This window comes from Poecilia latipinna, unplaced genomic scaffold (assembly GCF_001443285.1).
Source record: "Poecilia latipinna isolate Pla-1442-1.1 unplaced genomic scaffold, P_latipinna-1.0 Scaffold151, whole genome shotgun sequence".
NCBI classification, from domain to species: domain Eukaryota; kingdom Metazoa; phylum Chordata; class Actinopteri; order Cyprinodontiformes; family Poeciliidae; genus Poecilia; species Poecilia latipinna.
Genome location: NW_015112767.1, coordinates 412,586 through 429,018, shown reverse-complemented (window position 1 = coordinate 429,018; position 16,433 = coordinate 412,586). Strand labels below are relative to the sequence as shown.

The 16,433-nt window shown below is 41.2% G+C and overlaps 1 protein-coding gene and 1 long non-coding RNA gene across 2 annotated transcripts in view; one reads left to right on the top strand and one right to left on the bottom strand.

Moving 5' to 3' along the window:
• The first annotated feature begins 2,556 nt into the window (after window positions 1–2,556).
• Window positions 2,557–16,433, top strand: part of wapla (WAPL cohesin release factor a) — a 21,104-nt gene continuing 7,227 nt past the window's right edge. The window contains exons 1-16 of the mRNA XM_015029357.1: window positions 2,557–2,865; window positions 4,389–4,799; window positions 4,983–5,688; window positions 6,436–6,743; window positions 7,518–7,648; window positions 8,959–9,054; window positions 9,968–10,129; window positions 10,660–10,796; window positions 11,507–11,618; window positions 11,943–12,173; window positions 12,480–12,591; window positions 12,731–12,828; window positions 13,045–13,121; window positions 14,574–14,755; window positions 15,227–15,342; window positions 15,468–15,683. Coding sequence (XP_014884843.1) covers window positions 4,415–4,799; window positions 4,983–5,688; window positions 6,436–6,743; window positions 7,518–7,648; window positions 8,959–9,054; window positions 9,968–10,129; window positions 10,660–10,796; window positions 11,507–11,618; window positions 11,943–12,173; window positions 12,480–12,591; window positions 12,731–12,828; window positions 13,045–13,121; window positions 14,574–14,755; window positions 15,227–15,342; window positions 15,468–15,683 — 3,069 coding nt within the window. The 5' untranslated portion in view covers window positions 2,557–2,865; window positions 4,389–4,414. The remainder of the gene's footprint in view (window positions 2,866–4,388; window positions 4,800–4,982; window positions 5,689–6,435; window positions 6,744–7,517; window positions 7,649–8,958; window positions 9,055–9,967; window positions 10,130–10,659; window positions 10,797–11,506; window positions 11,619–11,942; window positions 12,174–12,479; window positions 12,592–12,730; window positions 12,829–13,044; window positions 13,122–14,573; window positions 14,756–15,226; window positions 15,343–15,467; window positions 15,684–16,433) is intronic.
• The window catches only part of LOC106945578 (uncharacterized), a 21,073-nt gene continuing 13,701 nt past the window's right edge, over window positions 9,062–16,433 (bottom strand). Inside the window, exon 3 of the long non-coding RNA XR_001424589.1 lies at window positions 9,062–9,366. This is a non-coding gene — a long non-coding RNA (uncharacterized LOC106945578). The remainder of the gene's footprint in view (window positions 9,367–16,433) is intronic.

Genomic DNA, 16,433 nt, shown 5'->3' with positions numbered 1-16,433 from the left:
TGTGTGTGTGTGTGCATGTGCGTGTGCGTGTGTGCAGAGGTTTTGGTCTTTTCTCCTCATGTGAATGCAAACACAGAGAAGGAAAAGAGGGGGGGGGGGGGGGGGGGGGGGGCTTGGAGCCAATCAGGATCTGCTTTGGATTTGTTTTTATTGCCTTCATATGGGTTTGATAGCGGTCTGGTGCGATTGTTGGTCCAGGGACTGTGCAGACTGACCTCAGAGACAGAAGTGCGAGCCAAGTGGAGATCTGACCCACCATGCAGTGGTCATAGATGAGGGCTTTGTATGAATAAGCACAGTGGTGTTGTGAGTGGTGTTTACCACATTAACTTTGGACAAAGATTGCAAAGCGAACCTCATGAGAACTACGGAGATCTTGCATAAATGCCACAAAAAAAAACACAAACAAAAATGTTATGATTTATTTGGATTACATGTGAAATCAAAGTGATAAAACGATATCTCCTTTTTATTGTTCTTAGTTTTACTCTGTCATTGGTTATATTTATGGATTTTGCAATGGGTCAGCTCTTAAAAGAGGAAGTCAAACCTCAACTTCTTTGACTATTGGCTGGGGGGAAAAAAAGCGAGGAATTTTTTTCCCCTGTCGTCTCAGTGGTTCGCTTCCCATTTTTCACATTTGACTTGCAGAGCATGTCTCTAATAACCATTGGATGTTTATTCTGCCTTCTCTTTTTCCATTTTCATCCTCCATATTTTTTTTATAACTGCTTTCCAGTGATGGTCAGAATCTCACATGCATGACAAATTATGAAATGTATTTAAGCACAATTCCTTGACCTTTATGTGGATCCGGTTGACAAATCTGTTTAGATTTGGACACAAAGAGGAACGTAAAACTAAACAAAAGGAGCAGCTCTAAGATAAGTAGTGCTGCCACCTTCTGGTTCTCTCTCAAAGTTGCATTTTTCTTTTTTAATGGACCAAGCCTGTTGCAAATAGTTTGAGCAGATGTTAAACTCAAAGATTCCTTGTTGTTGTTTGCTTCTCCTTGGCAGCTGCGCGCATTCCCGACCTATTCAATCAAAAGTTTCACGACGTTTAAAGATTACAGTAAAATTACAGAACATTGGACTCTGCTGCGATGTTTGCTTGTTAGTGAGGTAATTACTACACACCTGCCAAAACCTGAGTTCATAACAGTCACACTGGGCACGGCTGTATTACCTCACCTCCTCTGGACTGTGATGTGGACTGACAGTTTCTCTACGGGTCCAAAATGATGTAAATGCTTGAAAAGCGTGTGCTTCACATCATATGAGAGCAGTGCTGTCGTTATCCAAATGAAACAATGAATGAATATTTTGTATATGTTTGGCTTTGTTTTGTTTTTTGGAGCAATGGCCAGACATTTCCACAAAGACCTCCTCAGCCTGAAGGAGATGTAGTGACATCTGTCTGAAAAATGTGCTTTTCAGTGTCAGTACAGCAGGACCACATTGCTAAGCAGACTCAAATCACAACCTACATGGTGCATGGTGCATCACCAGTGCCAGCACCACTGCCCCTGGCTGGTGTCAGTAGTGCTGGTCAGAGCAGTTTGAAAGGGTCTCAAGAGTGAGTTGAGCACGATTTCAAAAACAAACCTTTGGTCGCATAGAGAACAAATGAAAATTTACAGTTTTATCTTTACATTCTCTACAGAGAGTATAATACTAAAAGTGATCATTGCACTTCCTCTGTGACATGGATCATTCATATGCTATTGCTTTTTCAAAGTATATCTTTGGGACTTTAAGGGTGTTGCTACCAATCTTCCTAAAGAACTTTTTTTTTTTCGTTTTTACTCATAGCTTTTTGGTTATTTTAATTTTTCATTGTACCATCTGTAATTCATTTTAAAATATCATAATCCGTTCCAGACTCTTAATTTCAGCTTTGGCTTTTTGCCCTCCATAATACAAACTGCAAGACTTTGTCTACTGTATTCAGTTAGTTTTTATCACTTTTATTTATATATTTTTATTTATTTAATACCATTACACTAACCATTCAGTATCAGAATTGCATTGTTTGGCACAAAACACCTGACATATTCTATATGGGTGCAAAAAGTTTTATCTCGGATTCAAGACATTGGATCCAACTAAAACTAAGGTTTGTGGGTAAAAAAACAAATAAACATTTGATTCAACAGTTTGCATATTATACTGGATAATATAATTTTTAAGTCAGATGAGGTTAGTTTCAAGAAAGCAAACACTACTCAAGGAAATGAAACCTAAATACCTGATAATTACAGTAAGAAAAAAATCTATTCTGATTATGGAGTCTCTTTTTGTACAAATTTGATCTACTTACAAACTTTTGTTCTGTGTTATTTTAAATGCATGCAATTTTATTTAACATATCTTATTTTATTTTCATAATAATATAAGCCTCTTTTCAAATTTGGGATAGTCCGAAGTTCTTAACAAATACAATCCTCTAGCGCCCCCTATGGCTTATTTTGACTTTTTTAACCAATCAGAGACGCTGACACAGCCTCACAGCGCAGACAACCGCTCTTGTTGCTGATAGGTCAGTTACGTTCTAACTAGGCAGCTCAGCACAGTGCCAAACGTCGCGGAGGGAGGGGATATTTTAATGGCAGTCAGTAGCACTTGAACATGGAAAAACTCCGGATTATTCTTTATCTTTGAACTGGTGTAGCTTCGATTGCATTTGTTAAGATTTTCTTTTATATCTTGCAATGCTGTAGAATAATATTTCAGATAGAGATGTGTTTCTAGAGTTTTTTCTGCAGCATTGGAGCGACTTTACCCGCTTGATTTGTGCGTGAGTAGCTGATCAGGCCTAACCGGCTGGCTAGGAGACAAGCAGACGGTTAGCTTGAGTTGAAAGGTATAGTATGTCCCAGTTATTGTTTAACTCACTGTTACTTTATATATCATTATATATATTCAGTAACGCATATCTGTGCACTTGGTGGTCTTTGAAAAGCACGCTTTTCTCCATCTGATGTTGCCAGGTTAGAAATGTAAACAAGAGACTTACGTTAGCCTAATAGTTATCAGTGCTGAAGCTAACGGCTAATAGCTAACTTCACAGCAGTTAACTTTACATGCGGGCCAGTCTGGACTTAACAGACGTAGATAAGTTATCTGCTCCGGTACTATGCCACGTACATAATTTATATAACCCCTGAGCTTTATTTTGGTTTACAAAATACCTTCTGTTTGTGTGTTGTTTAGAGAAGACTTGCCCGATTTTCACTAAAAGCTTGAGCTGACAATGCTAACTTGGTGTGCTATCAACTAACAGTTGGTTCAACTTTGCCAAATTGGCTTGCATAATAGCTCCAGTCATTGAATATATGTTATGCAGGATTTATTAACATTTAATATGTGTGTCGCTTATTTTATATTTAGAAGTGATGTTGCTAGTAATTAGAATTTCTGTGTTTATATTAGCTATATCAAATTATCAATATGTTTGAAATAGTTTTTTTTTTATTTTTTTTTTTAGCGTGGGTTAATACGTGATTACTTACAATATAGCTCGTATAGCTGTGGAATATAAAGCAAATAATGCTATCAAGTATTCCAAATACTTGTTTTTTCTTATTAAGACATATTAAATGATTTTAATTTTCTGCCGTGGCTAGTAAATATTACTATTTAAAACCAGAAATTACCTGCTGAGTTCAAGATTCAAGTGTAGTTTTACCTGATTTTTTTTTTTTTTTTTTTTCCGCTGTAATTTGTTAGCATGTGCTTTCCTCACGTTTTAAGTTCTGTTGTGGTACAAAAATAGTTAAATCTCAAAAGTTTTTACCACTGTTTGAACACTCGCATATACAAACAACACCCTGTGTGTTTGTGTTTGTTTGTAATACCTTGTGGGGACCATTTTCCTGACATATACTACATTGTGGGGACCCACTGACTGTTTTGGGATCAGGGGTCAAGTTTAGAACTAAGGTGTGAATTGAGTTTTGGTTAGGATAAGGGTAAGGTGTAAGCTGTAGATCCCCACAAAGATCACATGTGTATATGTGTTTATATACGATGAATAAATCGTCATAAAAACTCTCAAATATAACTTAATTTAAGTGTTTGTCATTTAATGAAATCTATGTCATAACCTGGTTTTTTTTATTATTATTATTTTAATTCCTTCCTTGGGTCTGTGTCTTATCTGCATCATACCAAACATGTCGGATTAGGACCCCTGATTAAACCAGAAATAACAGTTATAGATACATACAAAGTAGTTATAAATGTTACCCTGGGGAGTATAAACTGACTCCTGCACTAATCCATTTCAAACCTGAACTATTTTGGCACTAATGACCTAAACTACTAAGTTATAGAATGGTGAATAGAATGCATCATTTTTGGTGATGCTTCTTCCTGTGTTTACAGAGAATATGTAACATACAGCAACCAACATGACATCCAGATTCGGTAAAACCTACAACCGCAAGGGAGGGGAGGCGAATTCCAAATTTGAAGAAGTTTTCTCCAACAAGAAGCCCACCCTGACCACCAAATGGGGGGAGACCACCTACAAGGCGCAGCTGGGAGGCAAAAAGCCTTTATTAAAACCTGGAGCAACTGAGGTCTCCAAGAGGCCCAGGCTTGAGGACAGCGACAGCGAAGACCCGTTTGGGTTTGACAGCGACGAAGAGTCCAAGACTGTGACCTCCGAAAATGTTTCTGAAATGAAGATGCCAGAAGAGGCCGCACCGAAGCCGGTTACAGCGCAGAGCAGAGTGACTGCTGCCGTCGTGACATCAGCACAGGCCTCTGCAAGTATAACGGCAACATTGACAAGTAAGTAGCCACTTGTAGAAACGGCCTGTTGGGGAGTAGAGCGTGACCATGACTTTTGTTGGCTTCGTACATGAAACGTTGTCATTTTAAAAACCAAAATGCATGTAATCAGCCAAGTCTTCTTGAAAATATTTTCAGTTTTAGTGTTGTGTAACAGTCTATGCATTTCTTCTATCTTCGCAGATAAGCAGACGTCAGAAAAGGATGTTAAAAACAATCAGCCGTGGTACAAAAGTGCATTGGCCGGCAGCCAAAAACCTGTATATGTGACCTGCGTCTCAGAGACTGTCCTCTTCGACAACGAAAACTTGCCAGTATCCCAGATGCCGGTTTCCTCCTTTTCTAACTTAGACGCCTCCATGTCGGTAAACGTACCCGGAGGAACGCACAGCACCCAACCTGCATGCTCTTATGACGGATCCCTGTCGGAGGAAATGAAAAGTGCTGACCAGGAACTTCCCACGGAGCCCCCGCCAGAACCGGTGGACAACATTCCCCCGTCCCCGTTTACCTTAAGGGCCTCAAACTGCAAGAAATACCAACGACCCCACCGGTCTCACAAAGCACTTGATGAATTCAGCGACGGCAACAGTGACAAGCCCACTGACCCCTCAAGTGCCCAAGATAAATCCAATAGTGTCCTTTCTGCTGGCGCAAGTGGTATCGCTGCCAGTGCTAACACAGCAGCCAAGCCCGCAGGCAGGGGCGGCGGGAGGGTGCGGGACTACACAGTTCTGCACCCGTCCTGCTTGTCAGTGTGCAACGTCACCATCCAGGACTCAATGGACCGCAGCATCGATGAACTCGTGGCACAGCCCACCCCCGCTGACCTGGGAGAGGCAGGTCAGATGAAGAAGAAGTCGGACACGCAACCACCTAAACCGACTCGGTAGGTTTCTCTCTCTCTTTTTTTTTAATTATTTTTTTCGGTTTTGTCTCAAAAGTTGTATTGTAGTGAAAATTATTCCGAGTGAGGGTTCTGTCTAATTTGAAGCTATTCTTGTGGAATAAGGAGTTTTGAAATCTAATCTTCTTCTGAACTATTTGCACCTTTCTATTCGCTTCTACATACAATCTCTGTAATTTAATATATTTTTTTAAATTATGCATCAAATTGCAAAATTGAACTCTAATTTAAATTTAGATGTCACACCTTGGTTATTTTAACTTTGTGATGTTTGGTTTATCTTGGTAATTTGATCGGTTTGCACACAAGTCGGACCCTGTTCTGTTTTTTTCTTTTTTAAGTGTCACCTATAGCGGTCCATGTTTCCTCTCTTCTATAACTTCTAAAAGCAGCAATGTGAAAGCAGTAGTCAGTGTTTGAAGTTGCCTTGCATTGTTTATCTGTTCAATGCATTTACTCTAAAACGACAAACAGTACTTGGAGGTTGTTACTTTTTCACTCAAAAATGACATATCCTTGTCCTCTTGTTTCCCCTTTCTTTTAAATGTTAGTTTATTGAACTACTTACATGTGGGTCAAAATGGGGGGGAAAAAAACAAAAAAACAATTTAGTATTGCAGCAATGCAGATTAAATGAAATGTAATAAACTAAGCAGGAAAATAATCTTAATTGCACAAATCGTATTTTTGAGAAACGTTGGTTCTATTGTTTTTTTGTTTTTTTTTTAGGTTTAGGCCTGTCCAGACAAAGACGAAGAAGACCAAGGCCGAGACCAAACTGGAGTTCTTTGGGTTTGAGGACAAAGACGGCGAAGGGGAGGATGCGAGTTCTGAAGGGGCCATGGCTGGCAAAAGCAGCTACAAGATCAAGTATTTTGGCTTTGACGACCTCAGCGAGAGTGACAGCGATGACGAGAACTCTCAGGCCAAAGAGAAGAAGGTCAAGAGGGCGGCCGCAGCCTTAGCCGCACTGAGCTCAAGTGTCGACAGTCCTCACACCAGTGACTCTCAGGACAGTCAAGCCAGCAGCAATACAGGTGAGCAGAGGTGATAAACCGATATGATGAAGATGTGACAAACTAAGGAAATATGTTAAGAGGCACAATATTATCGCCGTGGTATCGGCCGATATTAGCTGTAAAAATTTAACATCGGACGTCGGCCATTCCGTCAAAAATCGATATAAAAGGCGTTGTTTTAATGACAAACCAGTGACAATGATGCCTGCAGTACAACGTCATAAGAAACTTAAGTGTTAATGCACGACTGATGTGCTTTTCACTTGTTGCTTGTGAACAGGTTAGGTTTAGTTTTGTGAAGGTTTACAAATTTGCACTGTTTGAATGTTGTCATTGTCTTAGAGAGAGCAAATGACATGAATCAATTTGACATTAAACACAATGCAAGTTAAGTGTTACGTAATTTTCAGCCTCCTTTTTAGCATTTTATTTGGCAGCAGGTTAAATTGACAAAGACGGTGCAGTATTTCAACCCCACAGTAGAGAAAGACGTATAGTTTCAGTAAGTGGGTATAGAAAAAAATATCTGTGTTGGTATCGTCCAAGCGAGCTTTCGTATATTGGCATATCGGATATTGACCGAAAATCCAATATCGTGCATCCCTAAAATTTGTGCTTGGTTGAAAAACAAAGTCTTAACGGCATTCAACGGCAGAATAAGATGTCTACTCATCCCACAAGTACATTTTTCTTTGCCACTGTGGTATATTTAAGCTCTCAAATGTTGTAAGGTTTTTTTTTTTTTTTGTTTTGCTGAGCATATTTAAAGAGCATACTTGACTTTTTCAACAGATGCTTTTGACTTCTCTGATGACTCCAGCCCTGGAGTCGCTGAGGGTCAGAAAGGGCGAACAGGAAGGCAAGGTGACAAATCGAAGGACTCCTCCACTGGACTCAAAAAGATTTTCAGTGGACCCAAAAAGGTAACTTATTTTTTTTTCTGTGTGTGTTCATATGTAATTTAACTGTTTTTTTTTTTTTCCACAAAAGTTATTTTCCGTGTGTTATTTAGTACCTTCTGTGAGAGGTTTCTCATTATATTAATGCTCAAGTATGAAAATATGGGGGCAAAATGCACACAAATCTGTTGGCAGTGTTAGCGTTGGATTACGTGACTGAAGAAACCGATGGGTCTCAAAACTAAGATAACAAATAAAGAGCAACAGAAATAAAACCAAATGTTAATATAGAAAGCGGAACTAAACTTCCAACAGCGCCGGTACTCCGTAGTGCCCTCAGTGCTTCAGGAAGCTCCTTTCACAGGTGAGGCAGTAACAAGAAAAGTATACCCCATGTTGTTTACAAACTACTAAATCTGATGGGCTGGTTCTGTTGACACTTTTCTGAGCGAATGCCGTGATTCACCTGTAATTTATGTTTGAGTTGCATCTCGTCGCGCCAAGCGCCCGATGTTAAAGTCCAGCTTTAATTACGCCTTACACCAGCACGGCAAACGTGTGCTTCGTTGAAAATGTGGGTGTTGTGTGAAGAGTTTAGATCATTACCTCCTATTTTGATGTTTTTTTTTTTTTTTTCGTTTTAATAATTCAGTCCTGAATTAGTGGTGTTTTTCAGAGCACATTTTCCTGTTTTATTTGAATCTTACTTTGCCGTGGCTTTGGGTTGTTTGTGCTCTGTCCTCTGCCGTTACCGCCATCCTCAGCATAAGTTGGTGCATCGCCTGCGCAGTGTGTGCTTGAGTCACAGAATGTGTTATTTACAGGAAGCGTTTCTGTGCTGCTGGGAGATTCTTCGGCTCCAGACTGAGCCTACAGCTGCCCTGATTAAAACAACCGCATGAGCTTTCTCCCATTTATTGAAATTAAATAACTAAACTATATGCAATAAGCAGAGTATTCTGCTTTCAAAATGAATGTTTTTTTTTTCCAGCGACCCCCAACTCTCTGTGAATGACTTAAAAGTACTAGGATGCTGCTACAAGGGTGGAAATGAATGAGTCAGCCTTCCCGGGTCAGCAACTTCTAAACCTGACCGTCTGGGTAGCAACTTTCATCACCGCTTTTATTTTTTATTTTTTCTGTAACAAACTTCTTTTGATCAGGGAAGTAAAGGGAAAAAAATCACATTTTTAAAGTAGTTTGTTAATTTGTCTCATACTCTGTACAACTATTTTTCATGGTTCCTCTTTAATCATGAAATGAAATTTATGATTGGCGTTCTGTTGAACTGACAGATCTGATTTTTTTTTGTTGTTGTTTTGTTTTGTTTTTAGTCTCCTTCTAAAGCTGTGTACAACGCTCGACACTGGAACCAACCGGAACCCGAAGAGATTCCTGTGCCTCCACTTTCTCGATCTCAGACCTCCCCGGTAAGACCACGAGTTTGTGTTATTTGCATCTGTCAGCACTTTGTAAGATTCCAGTGTATTTAAAGATTGTGTCATTTAGAAAATATGCATGCCTGTTGTTCAACTAGAGCTGTTCTCTAAGGAATATTATGTAAAGCAAATGACAAAAGGGAGTTCAGTTTGTTTTCTCAAGTTATTATTGCTATAAATGATAATATTGCTACTTTTGGCACTATTTTCAAGTAACGTATCGATAATAGAGCATAATAACGCAAGTTTGCCCTCTCAAATACCAATAAGCTTTAATTTTGTAAATAACACTTAGCACTGAAACTGGAAGATAATTTCAATATCCAAAATAAAAAAAAAACGATAAATAAAGCAGAAATAAAAACCAAAACCAAAAAAAATTGGATTATGAAGTCTCTCTAAACAAATCGCAATGAATTTTATCAAGCTTATTTTAATTTATCATCCGATTAATTGATTAAACGCTTATTGCAACAGACCTCTTTTCTTTTTCTTTTTTTTTTTTTTTTTTTTTTTTTTAATTTCCAAGTCTGTGTTTTGACCGATGCGGTCGGACAAGCGAGTCCAGCTCTGCTTCTTTATTTACCCTCTGAGCTGAATTTACCCCATGGAAATAAATGTTTGTTCAGAGACAAAGAGCTCGGGCGCAGGCTTTCTTAAAATTAACTGTTGACTTTGCTCCATCTCCTCCGACATCTGTTTAAAGCGCTTACTTGCACACATGCTCCTAAACTGTTCAGCAGCGGTAAACCTTGTAGACGGGCCCATTACGCAGATTTCGTTACTTTGGTCAGACTTTTATATATATATATATATATATATATATATATATATATATATATATATATATATATTTTCTCTCTCTCCTTCTCTCTCTGCTCATTTCCTCCTCTTCCTTCTTCAGGCCGTTTTGTCGAGCGGCAGCAAGGACAGCAACTCTCACAAAGACGACGGCTTGTTCAAAGCGCCTCCACCGCCACCAAAAGTCATCAAATCGGAAACCATCCCCACACGGCCCAACCAAGAGATTGTCACGGCACTCAAATGCAGGAAAGAAGACAAAGAGGTGAGTGGAAGGCACAGCGAGACGGGGTCTCTGGTAATTGCAATTGATGTTTAGTTTATGGATCTTTTTTTTTTCTTTCTTTTTTTAGATGCAACAGTCAGTCTTTTCAACCAGAATTGTTGCTAATAATTTTAAATCCCCCATAGATTACTTATGTTAATGATGGGCCTCCTGGACAGAGATTATGCTCTGGGCCTCCAGGGCCACAGATCGCCTGAAGTGCAGAGGTTTTTGCCTCGCACTAAAGCTGTAGTTGGCATCATGCTGAGCACACCCGACACTCTCGTTGCGACTGGTGGACGTGCAGAAGGAACTGCTGATCAGGCCTTAACGCTTGAACCGTTATTGATGATTGCAAATTGACTGCAAATTAGCGCAGTCAGCAATTGCCGGTAATGGAACCATCGGAGGGGGCTTAGCGGCCGGCGCGGGGCCATTCCATCGATATTGGCGCAAATGTGCTCCCCTCCCCCCCCCCGGCTGATTGTGTCTCCGGACAGATGTAATTAATCCCATTCCTCTTGCAACAGCTGTACACGGTGGTGCAGCATGTGAAGCACTTCAACGACGTGGTGGAGTTTGGAGAGAATCAAGAGTTCACCGACGACTTTGAGTACCTGGAGACGGGACTGAAGAGCAGCCAGCCACTTAACACGAGATGCCTTAGGTAAGTGCAGGGGAGACGCTCGCTGCCCGTCCCTCGCACTTCTGTGATGTGATGTCGGTGTTTTTAACTCCCACCTTCATTGTAGTGAGTTTTAGTTGCCTCACTTGAATTGACGAAACGGGCAGAGCGCACTTGTTGTTTTTTTTTTAAAGTTCATTCACCGCATTTTAAGACAAATGTCTTTCAGAGACGTTTGATTGTGGACATTTTATTTTCATCCAGGGTTTTTACAAGAGTGTATTTTCACTTTATGGTAACCTCTTGAAAAATTACACAATGGATTCTAACATGACACAAATAGTTTTCACTAAAACAGAAGAGACTAAAAAAAAAAATACATTTTTACTAAACTACAACACATTACTCAAATACTTGTTTATATTAAGCTACAGTAAAATAGATCGGTGCTGTCATAATAACGCTATAACATTTATTTATTGATTTTGATATGCAGAAATATAGAACATGTTTAACTGAACTTTCTGTGCTTATTCTCTTACCATTATTTATTTTTACTCGTTACACAATAATAGCACACTGGTCTTAGCTGGTCCATTGGTCAAGCTGTCTTCTGGGTTAACCTTTAGTTCCCACCGTGTGTGTGTGTGATGCAGAGTGAATCAGTGGTAGCCCGTCTCTCATTCTGGCCCCTTAAGTTTCACAAAGAGTCATGGATAATGCTGTAATTTCCACACTCTATTGTCTTGCAGTATAATCAGCCTGGCCACACGGTGCGCCATGCCGAGTTTCAGGATGCACCTCCGGGCCCGAGGCAAAGTGGCTCAGGTCTTCAAGATGCTCAGTGACGCTCCGCAGCATCCGGTACGTCGACCTCGACTCTGTCTGTCCGTTCGTTTGTTGCACGTAAATGCAATGTTGCATTAAGCTTCGTCATCTTAAAGCGCCAGGTCTAGTTGAAGTGCTGGAAACGCTATAATTATGCCCCACACCTGGGTCAATTCAGCAATATGCTGTTGTATTCTTTCACAGAACAGAGGCTTATTAATAGTCCGACTTTCTTTTAATTGTGTAACTTATTGTGATCAACACAAACTAACTTGGTGTCTGTTGTTAACCTGGATTTCAATTGGCAGTTTTCACAAACATTAAACCAACTTTCTTAAGAAACTCTTACATTTTGTCCAGAACCTCGCTCTGTGCACCGCCGCGCTGATGTACATCCTGAGTCGAGATCGGCTCAACATGGATCTGGACCGGGCGTGTCTGGAGCTCATGATCAAGCTGCTGGAGCTGGACCAGGACTACTCAGGCGACCAGGATCAGCTCACCGCCAAGGAAGTGGCGAAGGTCAAGGAGAAGATCAGGAAGCTGTGCGAGACCGTGCACAACAAGCATCTCGACTTGGAAAACATCACGGTAGGTCGTCCTTTTGAAAACTTGTGGCGACGTCTAACCTAACTTTTACTTCCATTTTTATTGCTATAGTAATCTTGAATTTAATTGCTAAGTCTCAGGGTCTTATCGAAGAATTCTGATTGTTGATCTACGTAGTTCTCCAGAAATGTGATGAATAAAAAGCTACGAATCCTGAGACTATCCTGCGTCTGCATGTCTATGTTTATTTATGTTTTTCTTTTCTAAACATCTCTGTGCTTCACGTTGACATTCGGGATACAATATATAATCAATCAATCTAAAACTCAAACGCATCTCCTCGTGCAGACGGGCCATCTCGCCATGGAGGCGCTATTATCCCTGACCTCCAAGAGAGCGGGCGATTGGTTCAAAGAAGAACTTCGGCTGCTAGGAGGCCTGGACCATATTGTGGATAAAGGTCTGTGTGTGTGTGTGTGTGTGTGTGTGTGTGTGTGCGTGTGTGTGTGTGTGTTTTGAATCCTCCTGCTTGATTGCTTCTGCTCTGTGGTTTAACCACGTGAAAAGTCAAGTGTGCCGTTTGTGTTGTGCCGCCACAGTGAAAGAGTGCGTGGAGAACCTGAGCCAGGAAGATGACAAGGAGAAACTCGTAGAATCTTTGTGGGGAGCCGAGAGGTGTCTGAGAGTGCTTGAAAGTGTAAGTAGCGTCTTTTCAAGTTTCTCAAAACTTGTGCAAAAAGGTGAGACTGGAGGACAAAAAAAAGTTTTTCTATATTGAGATTTTCTTTTCGTCACCGGATGAAAGGCACAGTCGAAACAACTTTTTGAGACATCTGGGTTAAACCTGAATGTTCCTGGTTCCTTTTTAAATCTTTCGCTTTGTGTGTCTCACTCTGTCATCTTCTGCTAACAGGTGACTGTGCAGAACCCAGAAAACCAGGGTTATCTGATTGCATACAAAGACTCGCAGCTCATCGTCTCCTCTGCCAGGTGAGCTCAGGTTGACGTCTGAGTTACCCGAATACTTTATGTCTCTCACCAGGACTTTATAATAATAGATTTCAGCTCCGACAGCTCCACCTTTTTCAGTTGGGTGCACTGCCGCAACATTTTCAGAGCTCCTCTTTTTTTTTTTGTGTGTGTGTGTGTGTGTGTGTGTTTAGGCAGTACATTAAACTGATACATAAAGGTGTGAACATGACTTGTCCCACAAGCTGTGGATATTAAATGAACTAAAACGCCTGCCTGGTTTCTGTCTGGTGCAACTTTACAAACAGCAGTTGGCTGGTTTCACTGCGTCTGGGAATTAAAATGTCAGAAGATGATGAGTCAGCAGCACAAGCTGCACTATCCGCCCCTTTTCGAGGAAGTCCTGTTAATAAGAGCTTTAAATATAACATTTCAAGTTAAGTGCATGTTTAAAGTTTGAAGAATGTTGTGCCTCAGTTCAGTTATTTACACTGTTGTTATTTTTGACAACTATGTCGAGCATAAGCAGGCATGATCGCAAAGCAGCTAGTCCAGTGAACTGACTAGCTGGTAGCACGTTAAATAGTCTTAACTGAAAACTGCTAATTAGTTGGCATTAAATAAAAGGGAAGAAGGTCAATGGATTTGGAACTCATGTTGTGTTTTGTGTCAATGTGTTGTAAGGATGAAAATGTAGCAATTAGTAGACACACCAGTAAAACAAGCAAAACATGGAATGGGTTAATATGATTGGCTGAAACAAGGAAGCTATCCGATTTGTTGCTGATCATCCAGTCAGAGAGATCGTTTATTTAAAAAAAAAATTTCAAATGTTAGGGGAGTGTCAAACTTCACACACAAATCCAGCGCAACCCACAGGCCAGAAGCAGCTTGGAAATAAAGATATATTTGTGTTTTGCATCAAAAATACAAATGTGAATCTTGTTCTGTGTATTTGTGACTTATGAGACCGTTTTACCTCCATATACTTACCATTTTACTCGCATTTGCGGCTAAGATGATTTGCAGTCATGTTTGGTTGATCCGTCAAATAAACTTGTGACTTTAGGCTCGAAGAGCCTGGCAAAGTTTAGTGGCAATGTTTTTTGTGACCTCAATTTTGAGTCCCTTTTTTGTAATCTTTCCAAACTTGAAATGGTAAGTGGCCTGCATTTGTAGTGAAATTTATTAGGTTCAACAGCCGGTCACAGGGTTGCTCCAAAAGAAAACAAGACAAAGGCCTCTGCTTACAAACGACGACAAAAGCCAGATTCGAGCTGCTGATCTAGACTCACCTAAAAACTTGACGCTCGTTGACAAACTGAATCAGTCGGAAAAAGTTCAATCTTGATCTCCTTGCTTTACGTCTTTGTGCCGCCTTTTCTCCAGCATTAATCTTTCATTTTCCGCCCCACTTCTGTCATTTCACGCCTCCCGATCTCTAACAAAAGCCGTCCTCTCTTCTGTCATCAGAGCGCTGCGTTACTGCGAAGATATGATCCAGCGGTACAGCCGGGCGCTGAACAACAGCTCCCTGTCGTCGTCGTCGTCGGGCGCAACGCTGCCACACTGCAGCTTCAGCAACGTGGGCAAGGCGGTGGAGGACTGCATGAGGGCCGTCATAGGCGTGCTGCTCAACCTCACCCACGACAACGGTAGACTAACGTTAGCTTAGCTTCTGTCAAGAGGCGATTATTTAGACTAGAGCATTTTATTTTTATTAGATTTTAGCATACGCTGCAAAAACACAACATCTTACAAAGTATTTTTTGGACTAGTTTCTAGTGGGAATGTCTCAATCAGCACAATAATTCCTTAATATTGATGGAAAAGCACTATTTGTTCATCAATATTAAGGAATTATTGACTTAAAACAAGCTCATGTGTCTTGCTGAAAAGTTACTTGTTAGTTTTTGTCTTATTTAAAGTGCACTAACATATTTGCACTCATAACCACACCAAAAATACTTAAGATTTTACAGCTTTTGCAGTGTGTTCTCCTTGTGCTTTTCACTTTTTGCATCATTAAGGACAAAGTTGAAGGTTTACTTGAATTGAAACAGCTCAGCAGGGTTTGGTTTTCTGGCGTAAGCAGAGGCTAAGCGATCGATCCTTTTTGTTTGCAGAGTGGGGAAGCACCAAGACGGGCGAGCAGGAGCAGCTGATAGACACCGCGCTCAATTGCGTCCTCCGAGTCCCGCGCTACATCCCGCAGGAGCAGCGCTTTGACGTCCGAGTCCTGGTAAGACTCTTCCGAGGGACAAACGTCCCCCCTCCCCTTTCATCCGGTAGCAAAACAACACAATTAATCCCCTCCTTGACCCGTGCTTTCTCCCGTTGGTGTCGCTTTTTATTTATGCACATCAGGGTTTGGGGCTGCTAATTAACCTCGTGGAGTACAGCTCCAGAAACCGCCACTGTCTGGTGGACATGGAGTACACGGTGGATGACACGTGTTTGGAAGACAGCCTGATGCAGCCCGCTGATCCGACGCAAGCAGAGGCGGCGGCACAGTCAGCCGGGACCGAGGGAGACGAGGCGGACGCGCCGAAGCCGTCTGGAGCGCTGGCTGCCCTGGTGAAGGTAGAAACTGCCACGACGTGTTAAGACACCGCCTGTCGTTGTCATTGTAGTTTATGTCAAAGCGTGGAAAAACTTCAGCAGGAAACTGGAATGTGCTGAGAACTTAGCCGAGGTAATGTGGAGCAGAGCAGGTGAGCCGCGTTTCTCCGCTTTTAAACGGGACATAATTTTCACAGCTCGGACACATGCATGTGTGAGCAGCTCACAGCTCACACATGCATGTGAAAACAACACGCATGTGTTGTTTTCACATGCGTCTAGCTCGTGTGAAATCTCCTTAACATTTGTGCAAAGATGTAACTGTGAGGACTTAACAAAGATATACTCTGCAGATGCAGACGTTTGCATTTCCTGCATCTGTGCCGGCTTAACATTTACTTTTCTGGAGTAAAAGTAAATCCCTCTAAGCTGTGAATAAATGCGCAACATTAGCAGCAGTTTAGTAAAGTTAATGTCAGTCCTTAAAGAGCCGAAACAGCAGCAGGATTTACTCCGTTTGTTTCCACAAATGGCTGAAAGCAGAACGGGTCTAGTTAAAGGCAATAGAAAATATCAGCTGCACATCACTATAAACTCGACATCAAAATCCCTTTTCCTCTGCATTCATCATCCAGTTATTGTCCTCTACAGCTGCATGTGGCCTTCTCTGTTAGTTTCCACCCCCCAGCTTACCTCTGTCATTACCCCCCCCCCCCCCCCCACTCCCAACCCTCTTCCTGGGGTGGGGGGGGCGGCTCATCCACCCCCGGG